General features: G+C 38.9%; 1 protein-coding gene across 8 annotated transcripts in view; it reads right to left on the bottom strand.

The window, feature by feature from the left end:
• Positions 1-18,007, bottom strand: part of FOCAD (focadhesin) — a 380,810-nt gene that overhangs the window by 151,347 nt on the left and 211,456 nt on the right. For all 8 annotated transcript variants that reach the window (XM_058301924.1, XM_058301931.2, XM_058301923.2 and 5 more), the window contains 2 exons: positions 16,129-16,179; positions 14,795-14,878 (listed from right to left, as the gene is read on the bottom strand). In XM_058301924.1, coding sequence (XP_058157907.1) covers positions 14,795-14,878; positions 16,129-16,179 — 135 coding nt within the window. The remainder of the gene's footprint in view (positions 1-14,794; positions 14,879-16,128; positions 16,180-18,007) is intronic.

The raw sequence follows: 18,007 nt of genomic DNA, 5'->3' as shown, positions 1-18,007 counted from the left end.
TGGGGAGACAGACAATAATGTTAAGGTGGAATTACATCAGCTGGAGATAAGAAGGTAACCTATCTGTGGCACACCTATGCACCACAGTGCTAGAAAGATCTGCTATATAACAATCACAAGAGATGAGATAATTGGGGACGTAAAGGGCAGAGGAAAATACCTAAAAGTATGAAAGCACAGATGGATGGTGTGATGGTTAGGCTAATGTGTCAACTTGGCCAGGTAATGGTGCCCAGTTGTTTGGTCAAGCAAGCAATGGGAGACATGTAATAAAAGGACATTTCACAGACTTTAATCATCAGTAAGGTGATGGCACAAGTGGCTGATTACATGTATAATCAAGTGAGAAGACTCCATCAGCAAGAGTAATGTCTCATCCAATCAGCTGAAGGTCTTAAAAGAAGTGATTTCAGCATTCAGAGACAAAATTCCCATCCCCGCTTCGGACTGACACTGTCTCTTGGGGAACTCATCAGAGTTTCTGACTTGCAGTCTGACTGATAGAATTTGGACTTGTGCATCTCCACAGTCGCATGAGACAATTTTATAAAATCTCATACTATTTACAGATACCTCCTGTCGGTTCTATTCCCCCTAGAGAACATAGACTAATACAGCTTAGTGCTGGGGGAGGTTCTTGAGAAACATAATCTTAAAAATTAGATTTCTGAATTGGTTCTGGGATTTTTGCAATTGATTCTCTATTCTGATTAAATTTAAGGGCACTAATGACTCTGTTTCCAATTGACAGTCCGTGGCATGAGTTGGCAATAGAGATACACAAAATATCACCACTCGATATGACTACTTCCATGTTTATAAAAAGCTCTGGGTGAGAGTGTTTTTATTACTTTAGCAGAGTTTTGGGAGTTAACACGTATAGTGATATTGGCTGGTTGTTCCTAAATAACTCTAGATACAATTACAAAAGAAAGCAATAAGCTAAATTCTTCAAATGTGAAACTTAAGCACTACATGAATTACATGAAAGTTCTTATGTGTGTCCTGAAAGAAAATCTTGTTTCATGCAGCCAGACTTGAATCTCTAAAAGCCAGACCTGGAGTCTCATTGTACAAGGAGAAGAGTTACACTGGAAACTAAAATCTCAAACCTTGTGGGGTGTCTGCTGTTAAAGTGAGGGCACTGATGGGAAGGAGTGGAATCCTGAGAATTGGGATGGAGAATTATGGGTTGATAATGATCCCAGTGGGGACAATGAAACCCTAAATTCTGCTGATACTTTGTCAGATAAACCTTAATAGTCTGCCCTGAGGAGACAGTCCACCCACTCTCCTCCCTGCCCTGAGGAGAAGACCACCCAATCTCCAGCCTGCCCCAAGGAGTCTGCCATCTAACACCTATCTGAAGAAATTATTCCTGTCTCTCCAGATGAAACTGCAATGGAATACCCTGAAGTAATTGGCTTGCAAGACACTTTAATGCTTCTCCTTACCTACCCTCACCTTCCCTCTTTTCTTCCAGAACCTATTACTGACTAAAGGCACAATAAGCCCCCAAAGGTGAAGCACAAAGTTTGAGTCATGAGATAGTATGCTATACTCTAAAAGAACTGCATGAGTTTTCCAATTTACTTAGACAGAAACCAAGGGAATATGTGTGGGGATGGATATTAAGGGTTTGGGATAATACTAGGGATTTAAGGTTGGGTCCAGCTGAATTTATTGATAGTGGGTTCATTAAATAGAGATTCTGGATTCAGTGCTGTAGTTCAAGGGGCTAAAAAAGACTTTAAACAGTTTGTTCTGGTGGCTGGCTGAAACATCTATTAAAAAGATGGCTGACACTGCCTGAGGTCAAAATGCCAGAATTGTTCTGGTATTCTGTGAATGAGGGAATCCAAGGCTTAGAGAGACTGGAATGTTAGCTTGTGTATTAGTCTATTAAAGGGGTACCGAAGCAAAATACCAGAAATCTCTTGACTTTTATAAAGGGTATTTATTTGGAGTAAAAGCTTATAGTCCCAAGGCCATGGTGATGTGGCTATGGGTGGGAGACTCTTTGTCTCTTCAGAGATAACCTAAACTATCTGTTACTTGTGGGTGTGGGATGATGAAAGGTTGCAGTCCTGCCCTTGGTGAGCAGGAGACAGTTTAACAATGCAAGGTCTATAAACTTTAAGTATTCAGGGGAAATGCAAAGCAAATATGCTAAAAGCTTATCGAATGCCTGAGGTCCATGCTAAAAGCTTACTAAGATGTGGAAATATATGCTAATTCAAGCCTTTTGAGAACTGAAACAAAAGGACCATTTGGCCTTTCCTCTCTGTATAAAAAGGACTAAAAAATCTTATTCGGGGCTCAGGATTCAAACAGAAAGTTTCCCGTGTCTGGCTAGCCGTCAATAAACCATTTTTCCTTCTCAAAATCATTCCTGAGTCCTGGCCTCTCTATACTCAAGTAATTGAACTTCTCTCAAATTCTACAACAATGGAAAGTCCAACTCAAGGTATCATAAGAGGTACTTTCTCACCACAGTCAGCTGCCATGTATTGAAGCAAGATGGCAGGTGATCTCTGCTGGGTTTCAATCTTCCCCTTTGGGTTTCCTCTTCCTCTTGGGACTCCATGGGTCCAGGTTCTTTCCTATCTCAGCTGTAGGCTGGCATAGTGCTTCTTTCTTAGGGCTTTCTATATCAGTCTCAACTCTCTTCCCAATCAGGCAAATAGAGCATCTCTCTTCCCAAAGCCCCAGGGTCAAAAATGACAGAGCTCTCTTCCCCTATGTCTTCTTGAGTGAGCGTCCATTTACATCTGTCCACCAAGGTGGTGGTGGCTCAACCTGAGTTACGCCTTACTGACATAATCTAATCAGAAGCCCTAAATTTTTTTTTTGCATGCTCAAAGAAGCTCTCTTTATCAGTTTTTCTCCCTTTATATATTCCCCTGTTTCTAGCTTTGATGCAGAATTAAAAATGAATCATAATTTATGAATCTATTTTCCTGGTTAATCAAAAGCATGTCTAACCTAGTACAGTTTGTGATTAAATGTCTCACTGTGTATTTTAAAATATATATATTTTTTGTTAAATTGTCTTTTTTTAAAGATACATAAATCACAAAAAAATGTTACATTAAAAAATGTAAGAGGTTCCCATATACTCCACCCCCCAACCCCCACTCCTCCCACATCAACAACCTTCCTCATCATTGTATCACATTCATTGCATTTGGTGAACTGCTGAACCACATGGATTATAGTTTACAATGTTGTTTATACTTTTCCCCAGTACATTTGGTGGGTTATGGCAGGATATATAATGTTCAGCATCTGTCCCTGCAATATCATTTAGGACAACTCCAAGTTCCGAAAATGCCCAACATCTCATCTCTACTTCCCTCTCCCTGTCCTGAGAAGCCCTAAATTGATTTTAACAAGCAAACTTAATCAGAGGCTGCTCACTGAATTTAATACAATCGAAGGATATCACACCCAGAGGAAAAGAGTAGTTTACAAATATACTCTTTCTCTTTTGGGGATTCATAAAAAATCTCAAACTATCACAGCATGGATTTACCATCTAAGACTTGCCCCCCACCCACCCCAGGAATGTCCAGAGGACACATCTTTCAGCATGACAGTGAGGAATACATTTGTGAGTCTACCTCCATCTTCCCTGAAGAGCTCTGTAGGTCAGATATTACCATGAGAACTTCTGTTAAAGATCTAGGATCCTTAAACACTATAGAGATGATCAGATCCCAGGCCAGCACAGAAGCCAGATGGAAGCACTTAATCACAAATGGACAAGATGGGCATGCCAACCAACAATAAAGAGTAGACTTAAAGCAGCAATCAAAAGTTGCATAGACCTATGGCTTTGGCTAATAGATCATGGGGTACTTAGAAGTAAAATAGATGGGCAGTCTACTGAATTCCTACTTGATCTGTATAATCAGAAATGTTCTAGGTAGAGTGAACAAAAGGCTAACTTGAATTACAGAAACAGAGAGTCACGGCCCCTTAATCAATTCCCAGACTTCAGTTTACAGACTCAAAGCTCCTTGAATGAGGGGAAGGCTGGGTTCCACTGGGGCAGGACCATTTTACACCGCCAAAAATTTATATGATTAATCTTCCCCCCAGCATTCACCAAAGAGAATTACAGCCTTTTAACAGGGTAACTGTGCACTAGGGAAAAGGAAATAATCAGACATTTCCAGGATTATAAGACACTGGTTCAGAAGTAACATTAATTTCAGGAAACCCAAAACATCACTGTGGTGTACCAGTAAGAGTGGGGCTTATGGAGGTCAGGTGACTGATGGAGTTTTAGCTCAAATCCATCTCACAGTGGGTCCAGTGGGTCCCCAGACCGATTCTATGGTTATTTCCCCAGTTCCAGAATGCACAATTGGAACAGATACACTCAGCACTTGGCAGAATTCCCACACTGATTCTCTGACTTGTGGAATGAGGGCTATTATGGTAGGAAAAGCAAAGTGGAAGCCACTAGAACTGTCCCTACCTAGCAAAATAGTAGATCAAAAGCAATATCAGATTCCTGGAGGGATTGTAGAGACCAGTGCCACCATCCAGCACTTGAAGGATGCAGAGGTAGTGATTCCCACCACATCTTCATTCAATTCTCCTATAAGGCCTGTGCAGAAACAGATGGAACTTGGAGGATGACAGTAGATTATCACAAACTTAACCAGGTGGTGATTCCAATTGCTGCTGCTATTCCAGATGTGATATTGTTGCTTAAGCAAATCAACATATCCCCCGGTACCTGGTATACAGTTATTGATCTGGCAAATGCTTTTATCTCAATTGTCATTAGTAGGACCACCAGAAACAGTTGTTTTCAGCTGGCAAGGCCAGCAACATGCCTTCACTCTTCTACCTCAGACATATATAAACTCTCCAGTCTTATGTCATAATACTGTTCGCAGAGTCTTTGATCATCTTTCCCTCCCTTAAGGCATCGAACTGGTCAATTATTGATGATACCATGTTGATTGGACCTAGTGAGCAAGAAGTAGCTTTCATTCTAGACTTATTGGTAAGGCATTTGCATGAAAGAGAATGGGAGATAAATACAACAAAACTACAGGGCCTTCCACCTTGTCCAGTGGTGTGGGGCAGGTTGTGAAATCCCTTCTAAAATGAGGGCTAAGCTGTTGATCTGGCCCCTCCTATGACCAAAAAGAGCCATAATGCTAAGTTGCCCTCTTCAGAGTTTGAAGACAATATTTTCCTCATTTGGGTGTGCTATTCCAGCCCATTTACCGAGTGACCAGAAAAGCTGCTAGTTTTGAATGGGACCATAACAAGAGGAGGCTCTGAGACAGGTAAAGGCTGCTGTGCAAGCTGCACTGCCACTTGGGCCATATGATCAAGCAGATCAAATGGTGCTGGAAGAGATGCTGTCTGGAGTCTTTGGCAGGCCCCTATAGGAGAATCACAATGCAGACCCTTAGGATTTTGGAACAGAGCCCTTCCACCCTCTGCAGTAACTACTCTCCTTTAGAGAAACAGTTTTTGACCTGCTACTGGGTCTTAGTGGAGACTGAAAACTTAACCATGAGCCATCAAGTACCATGAGACCTGAGCTGCCTATCATGAGCTGGGTATTGTCTGATCCCCCCCAAACCAAAAAGTTTGGCATGCACAGCAGCACTCCATCATCAAATGAAAGTGGTATATACAAGATAGGGCTCAAGCCAGTCCTGAAAACACAAGTAAGTTACTTAAGGAAATGGCCCAAATGCCTATGGTCACTACTCCTGCCACATTAGTTTCTCCTTCCCAGTCCACAGTTATAGCTTCTTGGGGAGTTCCTTACAATCAGTTGACTAAGGATGAGAAAATTTGGGATTTGTTTACACACGGTTCTGCATGATAGGCAGGTACCATCCAAAAGTGGATAGCAGCAGTAATGCAGCCCCTTTCTGGGATGTCCCCAAAGGACAGTGGTGAGGGCACATGTCCCAGTGGGCAGAACTTTGTTCATTTTGCTTAGAAGCAGAAATGGCTGGAGGTGTGCTTGTACACTGATTCATGGGCTGCTGCCAATCGTTTGACTGGATGGTCAGGAACTTAGAAGGAATATGATTGGAAAATCTGTGACAAAGAGGACTGGGGAAGAGGTTATGTGGATAGACCTTTCTGATAGACTTTCATGAGAAAAAACATGAAGATATTTGTGTCCCACTGAATGCTCACCAGAGGAAGATTTTAATAATTAAGGATAAGGTAACCCATTTAGTGGATACCAGGCAGCCTCTTTTCCTAGCAACTCCTGTCATTGCCCAATGGGCTCATGAACAAAGTGGCCATGGTGGTATGCAAAGGCTCAGCAACATGGACTTCCCCTCACCAAGGTTGACCTAGCTACAGGACCTATTGAGTACCCAATCTGCCAGCAGTAGAGGACCTTACTCAGCCCCCAATAAAGCACCATTCCTCAAAGAGATCAGCCTGCTATCTGGAGGCAGGTTGCTGACACTGGACCACTTCCATCATGGAAGGGACAGTGATTTATTCTAACTAGAATAGACACATAATCCAGATATGGGTTTGCCTTCCCTGAACACAATGATTCTTCCAAAACTACCAACAGTAATAAGTAAGTAGACTTAACAAATGTCTTACCCACCACCATGGTATACGACACAGCATTATTTCTGATCAAGGAACCCACCACAGTAAACTATCTGTGGGAATGGGAATGGGCACATGCTCAAGGAATTCACTGGTCTTACCATGTTCCCCATCATCCTGAACCAGCTGGATTGATAGAACAGTGGAATGGCCTTTTAAAGAGTCAATTACAGTGCCAACTAAGTGGCAATACCTTGCAGGACTTGGGCAATGTCCTCCAGGAGGCTCTGTATGATCAAAATCAATGTCCACTCTATGGTGCTGTTTCTCCCATAGTCAGGATTAATGGGTTCAGGAATCAAGGGGTGGAAATGGGAGTGGCACCATTCACTATTATCCCTAGTGATCCATTAGGAAAATGTCTGCTTCCTATCCTACAACCTCAAGCATTGCTGGTATGCAAGTCTTAGTTCCCAAAGGAGTTGCTTCCACCAGGAGACACAACAACGATTCCACTGAACTGGAAGTTAAGACTGCTACCTGGCCACTTTGGGCTGTGCATGCCTTTGAATCAACAGGCAAAGAAGGGAATTACTGTACTGGCTGGGGTAACTGGACCTATCAAGAGGAAATAGGATTATATCTACTCAATGGAGGTAAAGAAGAATTTGCTGGGAATATAGGAGAGCCCCTAAGGCATCTCTTAGAACTACCACGTCCTGTAATTAAAGTCAATGGAAAACTCAAACAACCCAGTCCAGGCCCAGAATTCTTGGGAATGAAGGTTTGGGTCACCCCACCCAGCAAAGAACCATAGTCAGCTTAGGTGCTTGCTGAGGGTAAAGGGAACACGGAATGGGTAGTGGAAAAAGGTAGTTATAAATATGAGCTGTGACCATGTGACCAGTTACAGACAAAGATTGTAATGGTCATAAATATTTCTTTCTTGTTTTGTTTTGAGTACGTCTGTATCTGTACATAAAAGGAATATCTTTGTGTTTATCCTTATTTTTTACCCTTACCATAAGACATAAGTTATATGAGTTTCATGTTGTAATATTTAAGGATGTCAAGTTTAAGAGAGAACCCAAGGGCTTGCACCTTATTCTGGAGGGATTTAGTGCATTTCTGGTTGTACACAGGACAGCTTAGTATTGTTAGGTAAGAAAAAAACATGTTTTATTGTTTTTATTTAGAGATTAAGTATGGTTTAAGGTGACGTGTATGGCTGCAAGTTGACAAGGGGTGGGCTCTGATGGTCAGGCTAATGTGTCAGGTAATGGTGCCCAGCTGTTTGGTCTATCAGGAAATAGGTTAATAGTAATGGAAGGGCATTTCATGGACTTTAACTATCAGTGAGTTGATGACATCTACAATCATCAATCTGAGGAGACTGCCATCAGCAATGAGTGATGTCTCATCCCATCAGTTGAAGGTGTCAAAAGAAGTGATTTTAGCATTCAGAGAGAGAATTTCCATCTCTGCTTCAAACAGACAATGTCTCCTGGGGAACTCATGGAGGACCTTCATCAGAGTCCCTGACTTGCAGCCTGCCCTATGGAATTTGGACTTGTGCCTTCCCATGGTTGCATGAGACAAGTTCATGCTATTTATAGATATCTCCTGTCAATTCTATTTCCCTAGAGAATCCTGACTAATACAGATGGAGAGGATGTGGAGAAATCAACATTTATGCTCTGCTAGTGGGAAAGTAAAATGGTACAGCCACGTTGGAAACAGTCTGACATCTCCTCAAAAAGTTAAAGAGAGTTACCATGTGACCCAGCAATTCTACTCCTAGGTATATAATGAAGAGAAGTGAAAATACATGACCATATAGAAACTTGTACATGAATATTCATAACAGCATTATTCATCATAGCCCAAAAGTGGAAGCAAAACCAAATGGCCATCAACTGATGAATATATAAACAGAATATAGCATAGAATATTAGCCATAAAAAGGAATGAAGTATTGATACATACTGTAAGATGACACGAACCTTGAAACATTACACTGTGTTAAAGTACCCAGTCACAAAAGGGCTTAAGTGAGAACATTTATATGAAATGTCCAGCATAGGCAAATCCACAGAGCCACAAACTGGATTGTAGATTGCTTAAAGCTGGGGAAGGGAAGAGAGCATGGGAACTGTTAATCAGGTTTCTTTTGGCAGGGGGGAGGAGACACAATAAAATTGTTGTAAAATTACATTGCAGAGATGGCTGCACAACTGTATGAAAATACTAAAACTACTGAATTGTATACTTCAAATGAGTGGGCTATACAGTATGTGAATTATAGCACAATAAAGTTGTTTAAAAAAGAAAAAAGGAAAGAAGAACAGAGGGAAGGAAGGGAAGAAGGAGGGAAGAAAGGAAGTGAGGGATGGAGGGAGGGCCTTCAGAGATGTGTTAAACTGGTGTGTGAACCATGCTAAATGACCCAATGCTTCCAATTCCAGAATTATTTAGGATAAAAGGGATATGAGCATTTTTTTAAACACATTTTATCTCATTTACTCTTTCTGCTCAGTCAACTTAAATTACTTAAAATGAATAATAGTACCCAGGCCCACAATATTTCCAAGGGCCACTAATGAAGAATGTACCAAGTTGGAGATAAAGACTATCAATCCACCATCTTAACTTACCTAATTTTGCATTCACATACCTGGGTGCCTATATTAATTTATCTGCTATGCACTAAATGGCATGTTTCTGCATCTCATATATACTTATATGTTAACAAAGATATCATATATCACTGTAGTTTAACTATGGTGATAGAGTGTGCATACTTAGAATGGTATGATCATTTCTTCAATTTTGTTTCCTCAATAGTGACTTGATTCTCCTTGACAATTCAGCACTAATTGTTAGTCCTTAGTTCCATTACATTTCATTCTCCTCTACTCACCTCTTTAAAATTTTGTTCTTTCCAGCTTTTTCGTTTCTAACCCCTGTCTTTTTCCTAGGTGCAATGAATGAATAAGATCAATGTGAGTACAATGGGGGAAATGAAGAGGAGTCATATGAAAGAATATCTGTTAAAGTTATAAAATTTTGACAATTATATTACCTTGGCTGCTGAAACACCCAGAAAAAACTGCATATGTATTTAAAGTACTCAGAGAACAACTAATCTCTTCCAAATATAGCTACCCTTTTTTGAAAAAACTTATATGGAGAGTCAAATATATAATGATAAATTACTTTTAAAATCTGCTCAAATTGAATACAGGAAAGCTTATTCTACAAAATGTCTCACTGTGGGTTCCAAGCCAGATAACCTTTCAACCACCTTTCTGTATGTGTAATCTATGAGTTTGTGCATAAACAGAGAATTTTATTTGAAACATGTCAAGTATCTGCATAAATTCATTTAAAAAGAGAAACAGCTTTGATGAATGCAGTGACATTCACTTAAATCAAAGCCAAACTGCTTACACCATATTTATACCAACTGTGGTGCATAATCAGTTCTTTTCTATTACTCACTGCTAAAATTAACTCCAAAAATCAACAAAATAATCTATTTCAAGATCTCTATAATGAAAAGTTTAATTTTTAAATAGCTGGATATTTTTTATGAACCAAAGTCAGAGAGGAGATTCAATCTTCTATCTAAATGTTTATCCATTACAGATTCTTTACTAGAAAAACCACTCTATAGTTTGTGGTGCCAGAAGGCAGGGGAAAAGAATTAGTTAGATAAAAAAAGAACAGAATAAATACAAACTAAGTGGAAAAAATCATCTGTGTCTATTTTTCAACATTAGAATAAAAAAGCCCTCCAAGAAGCTTCCCAAATTTTTGTACCAATTTTAGATTTGCAAGTGTAGAGTGATTAATGTTATTTTTACAAACCAACCAAACATATGTATACATTCAACATTCCATCTCATAAGACAGAGTTTAGCTCTTAGTAGATGTCCAACAACAAATTATACAAAATCAATCCCATTGTTAGGTGTTTATCACCTGTAAGCCCACAAAACGTCCTGACAATGCACTAATGACAAAAAAGATGAGCTAATGAATTTGGTTTTCAAATCCCTAACTCATATGGTATTTCATTCAGTTTTGCTATCCATTTTCCATCTTATCTTAGACATACTGTTTTACTCAATCCTAAATATTCCTTCTGGAGTCTGCCAACAGTCCCTGCTCCTTTTGTTCTACCCAACCTATTAGCTTTCAACAAACCATACAGTACAAATTGATGTTTATTAATCAACGACAAATATTCTCTGGTAAATGTAAAGAAGGATAGCATTTAAGAGTACTGAAGTTAGTACAGCTACTTTGGTGAGGATGTATTATTTTTTTAAAATTTTCATTTCTATTTTAGATTTATACTGAGTTCATTAAAAGTTTATTTCACAAGATGGAAAGAGAGAATGTGGACATAATTTCACTGGAAAGGTGTACTGCTAACCTGAAGCTTTGTGACTCCTTTGTCATCCATGTAGAGGGTACTCTAACAACAAATAATTTTAGATTTTACACTATGGAAGTCCCTACTCGGCTAAATCTCAGTTTTGCATCATTGCTATCATCTATGAAACAGAAGAGGAAAGCCAACTTGATATATCCTTAATCTTTGGGGACTTGTTTGATGTATGAACAGTGTCTGGACTTTTTTTTATTTTTTATTTTTTATTTTATGTCTTTATTTTTTTTTAATGTTACATTTAAAAAATATGAGGTTCCCATATACCCCCCACCACTTTCACCCCACTCCTCCCTCTATAACAACCTCCTCCATCATAATGAGACATGCACTGCATTTGCTGAATACATCTCTGAGCACCGCTGCACCTCATGGTCAATGGTCCACACCATAGCCCACACTCTCCCACAGTCCACCCAGTACCATGGGAGGACATACAATGTCCAGTAACTGCCCCTGCTGCACCACCGGGACAACTCCAACTCCCGAAAATGCCCCACATCACATCTCTTCCTCCCACTCCCTACCCCCAGCAGCCACCATGACCACTTTCTCCACACCAATGCCACATTTTCTTCGATTACTACTAATCACAATAGTTCATGAACAGAATATCAGTAAGTCCACTCTAATCCATATTCTATTTCGCTATCCTGTGGACCTTAGAATGGCCGTGTCCACTCCACATCTATATGAAGAGGGGGCTTAGATTCCACATGGATGCTGGATGCAATTCTCCTGCTTTGAGTTGTAGGCACTCTTGGCTCCCTGGTATGATGGTCGACCTTCTTCACCTCCATGTTAGATGAGTGGGGTAAGTCCAATAAACCAGAGTGTAGGAGCTGCAAGTCTGTTGAGGCCCAGGGCCTGGCTATCACATGGTCAGTCCAGAGATTCAGGTTCCCTGGGTATACACTAAACCCCAGCACCAACTACAGTTTTGGTAAAAGTAACAGGAGAGGCTTGTGCACAAAGATCACATCTGAGTTCAGCTCCGTCACACAGAAACACAAACTCCAACGTAGGGCCAACTGACATGGCACTGAACTTCATCTGCTATGACCATAGAACCTGTGGTTCTCTGCAGCCCTCAGAAGAACCAATACCTGTGGTTGTATCTACTTTATCTGTCTCTGGGACTCTGCTCAGTGGTACATAAGGGCAACCCCTCTGATAACCTCCTGGCTCTTTTTGGAGACTCATAGCCAAATAAATTCATTTGTCCTTTCCATTTCCCGCTTTTATTCAGGTCAGAAAGCATTTTTAACTCCTGGTATTATATGTAAACTGAGATATTCTGCTGGTCCAAGTTGACCCTTTTATTCAAGGTCATTTTCTAGTTACATCATCAGCTGGTACTTTCCATCTATAGGTATTCAAACAGCCAAACTTAAAAGCAGTCATCAATTAAAAAGAAGAAGATTGCATGGTACAGTCTTAGAAGCAATGATTTTCCATAAGAAAGTCACAAGTCCTTTATATTAGAAACTGGGTGTCAGAGTGGGGAAGACTCCTTCAAACCATTTATGCCCCTTCAACCCAACCCCCATTGAGAATATTCACCAGAGTAAGCCACTGTTACTTTTGGGAGCAGATCATATCCCAGAAGGGGATTAGGGCAATAAAAAAATGTTCAAAACGATAAGCCTATATGAGCATTCCCTTAGAGCACTTCACATTCTGACAGTGAAAACCCAAACATGTAGAAATCTCAACCCTGTATCTATCACTACCCTTTATGTTGGAAGGTATTAAGAACTATTTAAGGTTATTAAGTGGCCAGAGGGTATAGAAGAGTTGGATTAAGAAAGATGATAACATTTGACTGAGTCTCGCATTTAACTGTGTATAAGCTCTAATAATCCATCAAAAACTGAAGGGAAAGTATAAAGCTCAATGTTTCAGCATGTGCTTCACATCTACGAGGGTCCCAGGTTCAATCCCTGGCCCTGACCGCCCCCCTCAAAAAAACCTGAAAATGGCTCTAAGGTAGGAGAAAATATATCAACATGTTAACATTTAAAGAGGTTACATTTAAACAGTTAAGAGTATGTGGGAGTTTTAATGATTTACAAAAAGCTATCATTCCAAATGGGATATTTTAGGAATAAGAGGTAACAATAAAGGTAATTGTTACACTGTGATTTAAATAAGCAACTGCTTATTAACAATAATAATAGGAAGGTATCTTTCTAGATGCTGAGTTAATCTATTGATAGGAGTCTACACACCAAAATTACATGTAGCTGTTTTTTACTTTTTCACTTTTCTTTTCTTCCTTTTTAATTTTTTTTAGCAGCTATGGGTATTGCTAGTGACTACAGTACAGTCTTAAGTCTGGTTTTTTTAATTTCTGGCTTACAAAACACCTTTTCTTAAGCCTTCGCATTTGTGATGACTGCACACCAAGCTGGTCATTCTGCCTTTATTAGTCCCCAATAGTGCAGGGAATTTTGCCTTATAATTAAGTTTTATAAGAACCTGTCTAGCCCTCCTTACAGAGTGACTCCAATTCAACAGAGTAAAGAGAAGTCTGACTGACTTCTACTGACATCTAATCTCTGTAGAAACTCAAGCCAGAAAAAGTCAGATGATTTTAATACCCAAGGATTATTAGAAATTCATGTCAAAGCTTCTTGCCATTTGAAGTCAAGGATGGATTCTGATAATGTTACACATCACTTCCTCTAACACAAGGCCTGCCTTACACTCTGAAGGTATTAAAAAAAATCTGGGGAAGCGGACTTGGTCCAGTGGTTAGGGCATCCGTCTACCACATGGGAGGTCCGCGGTTCGAACCCCGGGCCTCCTTGACCCGTGTGGAGCTGGACCATGTGCAATGCTGATGCGTACAAGGAGTGCCCTGCCACGCAGGGGTGTCCCCCGCGTGGGGGAGCCCCATGCGCGGGGAGTGTGCTCCGTAAGGAGAGCCGCCCAGCGCGAAGGAAAGTGCAGCCTGCCCAGGAATGGCGCCGCCCACACTTCGCAGTGGATGGACAGAGAGAACAGACAACTGGGGGGGGGGAGGGGGGATTAAAAATAAATAAATAAATCTTTAAAAAAAAAAAATCAGCATGCATTTGAATGTTATGACACTAAATGTGAAATAAGGCATTTAACTCCTTAACACGACCTCATAATTTTACGCTGGTTATATTAGGTAGGTACAAGATAATGCTGTATGTTTTTAGTTTTGCCTAAAAATTAAGATAATGGTACACTATGGGCTAACCCTTAAAAGACAGTGATATTTTTCTTCATTCAGTTCTCTGAAGCAAACCTACAAATTATTTCACCCTGTAGTAATAAAGGCAGTTTTTTTTTCATATGGCATCTCAATTCTTTATCACAAATAAAGATCACTGGCAGCACAGGTAGTATAAAACTTTAGTCCATGCAGTTCATGCTTGGATTTAAAGACCAAGATGGTGAACTGACTTGGGAAAGTCGTTCTTACAATGGTGCAAATCTTCCAGAGCAAGGCATGGAAACAGGCATGTAGCCACATACACAGGCACCTTAAAGAAACTTCATTTGCATCATAGATGTCTCCCATCTTCTTCAAAGAGATTTAAATTCATTATCTGTGAAGCCTAAAACCTCTATAGTCTTTCACGGATTAAATAAATAATGAATATGAACTCTTATCTTTCGTGGACAACAGATCTAGAGTTACACATACAGCAATGAGGTAATGGTCTCCCCTAAGGGGGGAGATAAAGATAAAGTTGCAAAACCTAGCAGAAGAGATAGTGAGAAAGCAGAAATGCCTACCTTTTCAGGCAAATGAAGAATGGTATGCTCTCCTGCACTAAAGTGTGACAGAGATTTATATGCAGCATTTGCAACAATTGGGTCCTAGATGGGGTAAAAGAAAAGCAAACAAAAAGAAACAATACATATTAAACATCAATTCTGAAGGAAGAAAGAAAAGTCTCCCTGACCAACTCCAATGTTCTAATCTGTGTTCAAGTTTTGCTTACACTAAATGGACATTTACTAGTAATGTCAGAAGAGAAATTAAGGAACTTTATCCTCATTTCTAAAGACAATATTATTGAGAGAGGAGTGGAATGGTCTGAGGAGGGAAGTAAAAATGAATGGGAAAAATTATCAGTATTAAATACATTTCTGGAGAATCTAACCCAATTAGAGAATAGAGAGAAAATATCTTTGGACAGAGTGGATCAGAAGCACTAAATTTTTTATCCTACTTTGGACATTAAACATAAAGCAACTCCTAATTGCTCAGTTCCCCATCAGACTATAGGGTTTAATGGAAGGAGTATGAGGATTCTGCTGGGCCTGGGTTTGGGTTCTGTTTTTCCACCTAGCAGGACAGGTTAGTCTTTTGGAATCTAAGCTCTTTCACCCAGGAGAAGGGTATAATAGTACCCTCTTCTCTATATGTCTTGATTTGAAAAGACATCTAAAAAATGGATTAGGTTTTTTGCTTGTTTGGTATACTTACTGGGAAGGGAGTAAAGTAGAAAAGGGGAAGGACCGTATGAAAATATGAGATATTGGCAAGAGTTTCTCTTCACATCTGTCATATTCACAAAATTTATTAAGTTCATTAATTTTTTTTATTAGAGAATTTGTGTTTACAGAAAAATCGAGTATAAAATTCAGGATTTCCATATACCACACTATTACTAATACCGTACATTTGTTACAATTGATGAAAGCACATTTTTTATAATTATACCATTAACTGTAGTCCCCATTTAACTTAGGGTTCACTGTTTATATACTGAAGTTCCATGGATTTAAAAATTTTTTTATTATATTACCATATATACAACCTAACATTACCCCTTTTAACCATATTCCGATATATATTTCAGTGCTATTAATTACTCACATCACCATCATCAATTACTGAAACATTCTCATTAAGTTCACATTTCAATGAAAATTTATTAATGAGCACAAATTGAGAATCATTGTTAAAACCTAAACTTAAAAGTCACAGCTATTTAAAATCAAGAAGTCATTTCAAGGGAGTTTTATTTTTTATTCTCAGAGTCTTTATTTTTTATTCTTAGAGTCTTGACTATTTGTTCCCCACATATTTTCTGTTTCATGGGCACCCATTATGATAGTACCTTGTTTTGAGTGTGAGTCCAGAGGAAGCTGAGAACTTGAACTTTAAAATTCTGAAAAATCAGCAAACACCAAAATAAAATTTTAAGACAACGTTAGAGCTGGGAATAAACCATCTTAAGTAGAAAATAGTGGATAGTCAGTCACTTTTAAAATTATACCACCCAAAATTGACTTAATCTATATTTACCCATCAATGAAAATGTGCAACTGTTCCTGATCCCCTACCCAGAAGAGAGTTCTCCCTGCTCCAAGCTGCCATATGATATATAGCACAACATCTGGTGCAATTATGTATATATGTGGTTAACTTCCTATTGGGCTGTATAATCCTTAGGGCAGTGACTATGTCTTTTTCATTTCAAATGCCTAGAACAGTTCCTCAGAGATGACAAATATTTACCAAATAATTGATTGAGCCTAAAAAAGTCCTTTGTCTTCCAATGCTCAGTGTTGTCTTCAGTTCAGCCACATCTAATTTCTTACCCTTGTAAATCATAAAAGGTACTTCTGTACCTCCTTTACTTTGCACATTATATTCCTTAAATTTCAGTGGGAAAAGCATCATTTTATTAATTCTTCCTCTGTTTATACATCAACTTTCTCTTACGAACTACCACTTTGGTCAAGTTATTTGCCTGACATACAATTACTTGAATATATTTTTTTAACTGACTGAATAGAATTCTTAACACCTCCACTCCTTTACTTATAAAAAATGAAAAAATAATACCTTCCTTTCAGATATTAGAACAAATTGGTATAAAGTAACTAAAAGAACGCTGGGAATATGACAAGTACTCAGAAATAGTACCTATTATTATTTACTTGCATCTATAAGGCCTAGCACAGTTTTAATAAATATGTTCTGAGTCAATGACTAAGTGTGCAAAAGCAATTATGCAAAGCAATTCAGAGAATACAATGCAATTGAAACTTGGAATCTATTTTCAACAAGCTTATATTTAACAGAGAAAATAATGTATGTAAACCTATTCCTGCAGAATAAAATAGAAATAGACACCCTATGAGCAGTATGGACAGAGTGCCTTGGAAACAAAAAAGTACCTGCAGATAAATTCTTAAAGGATGGGGATGAGTTAAACCAATCTTTTATTTCCTAAAATATGTCTTAAAAGTAGAGATGAAAAGGAAGGTAATTCTAGATAGAGGAAACAACATGAACAAAGGAAAGGAAATAAAAAAGTTTGAAGACAGCTATAGGAAACTCCTAAGTGGTCTAGTTTTCCTGGAGTGCAGAATGTAGAAAAGTAGAGTGAGGTCAGATTCTGAAGGGCCTTACAGATTAGGCAAACACAAGTCCTAGGGTGACTAAAATATAGCAATGACAAGAGATGTTTTGGGGAAATGAAATCCAACTCTGGCATTCATTCATGCAAATTATAGGCAGGTAGAACAAAACAAATTATATAAACACACACACAAAAAGAGAAATAAGTGTCTCCCTCTGCTGTTTCTTCACTTCTGCTTCCAAGGGAAATATGGTTACTGAAAGGAATCCCTCAACTAGAAGCAAGGAATGAAGACAAAGGTTCCAAAAAAGTCTATCTAAACAAAAGAGGCATCCTATTGTTACATAAGCATGAAGATGAATCAAAATAAGACACCAGTGGACAAGAATGTAAATTCAGAAGGAAAGGTGGGCAACAGAAAAGGACAGACACCTAGTTCAAAAGCAATTCATAGCCATAGGTAAACAAACATAAGAAATCATCACACGAACCACAACATTTATTAACCCGTAATTAAATTTGAACAACTCAAAATACAAACAATACAAAATATGTGATTTCAGCCCTTGAACACAGAAAATAAATATACACAAAATGTCTATATTTTGGAATTTAGTCTTAGCTCCTT

This window comes from Dasypus novemcinctus, chromosome 8, assembly GCF_030445035.2.
Source record: "Dasypus novemcinctus isolate mDasNov1 chromosome 8, mDasNov1.1.hap2, whole genome shotgun sequence".
In the NCBI taxonomy this organism is placed as follows: domain Eukaryota; kingdom Metazoa; phylum Chordata; class Mammalia; order Cingulata; family Dasypodidae; genus Dasypus; species Dasypus novemcinctus.
This window is presented reverse-complemented; position numbering and strand designations above follow the sequence as displayed.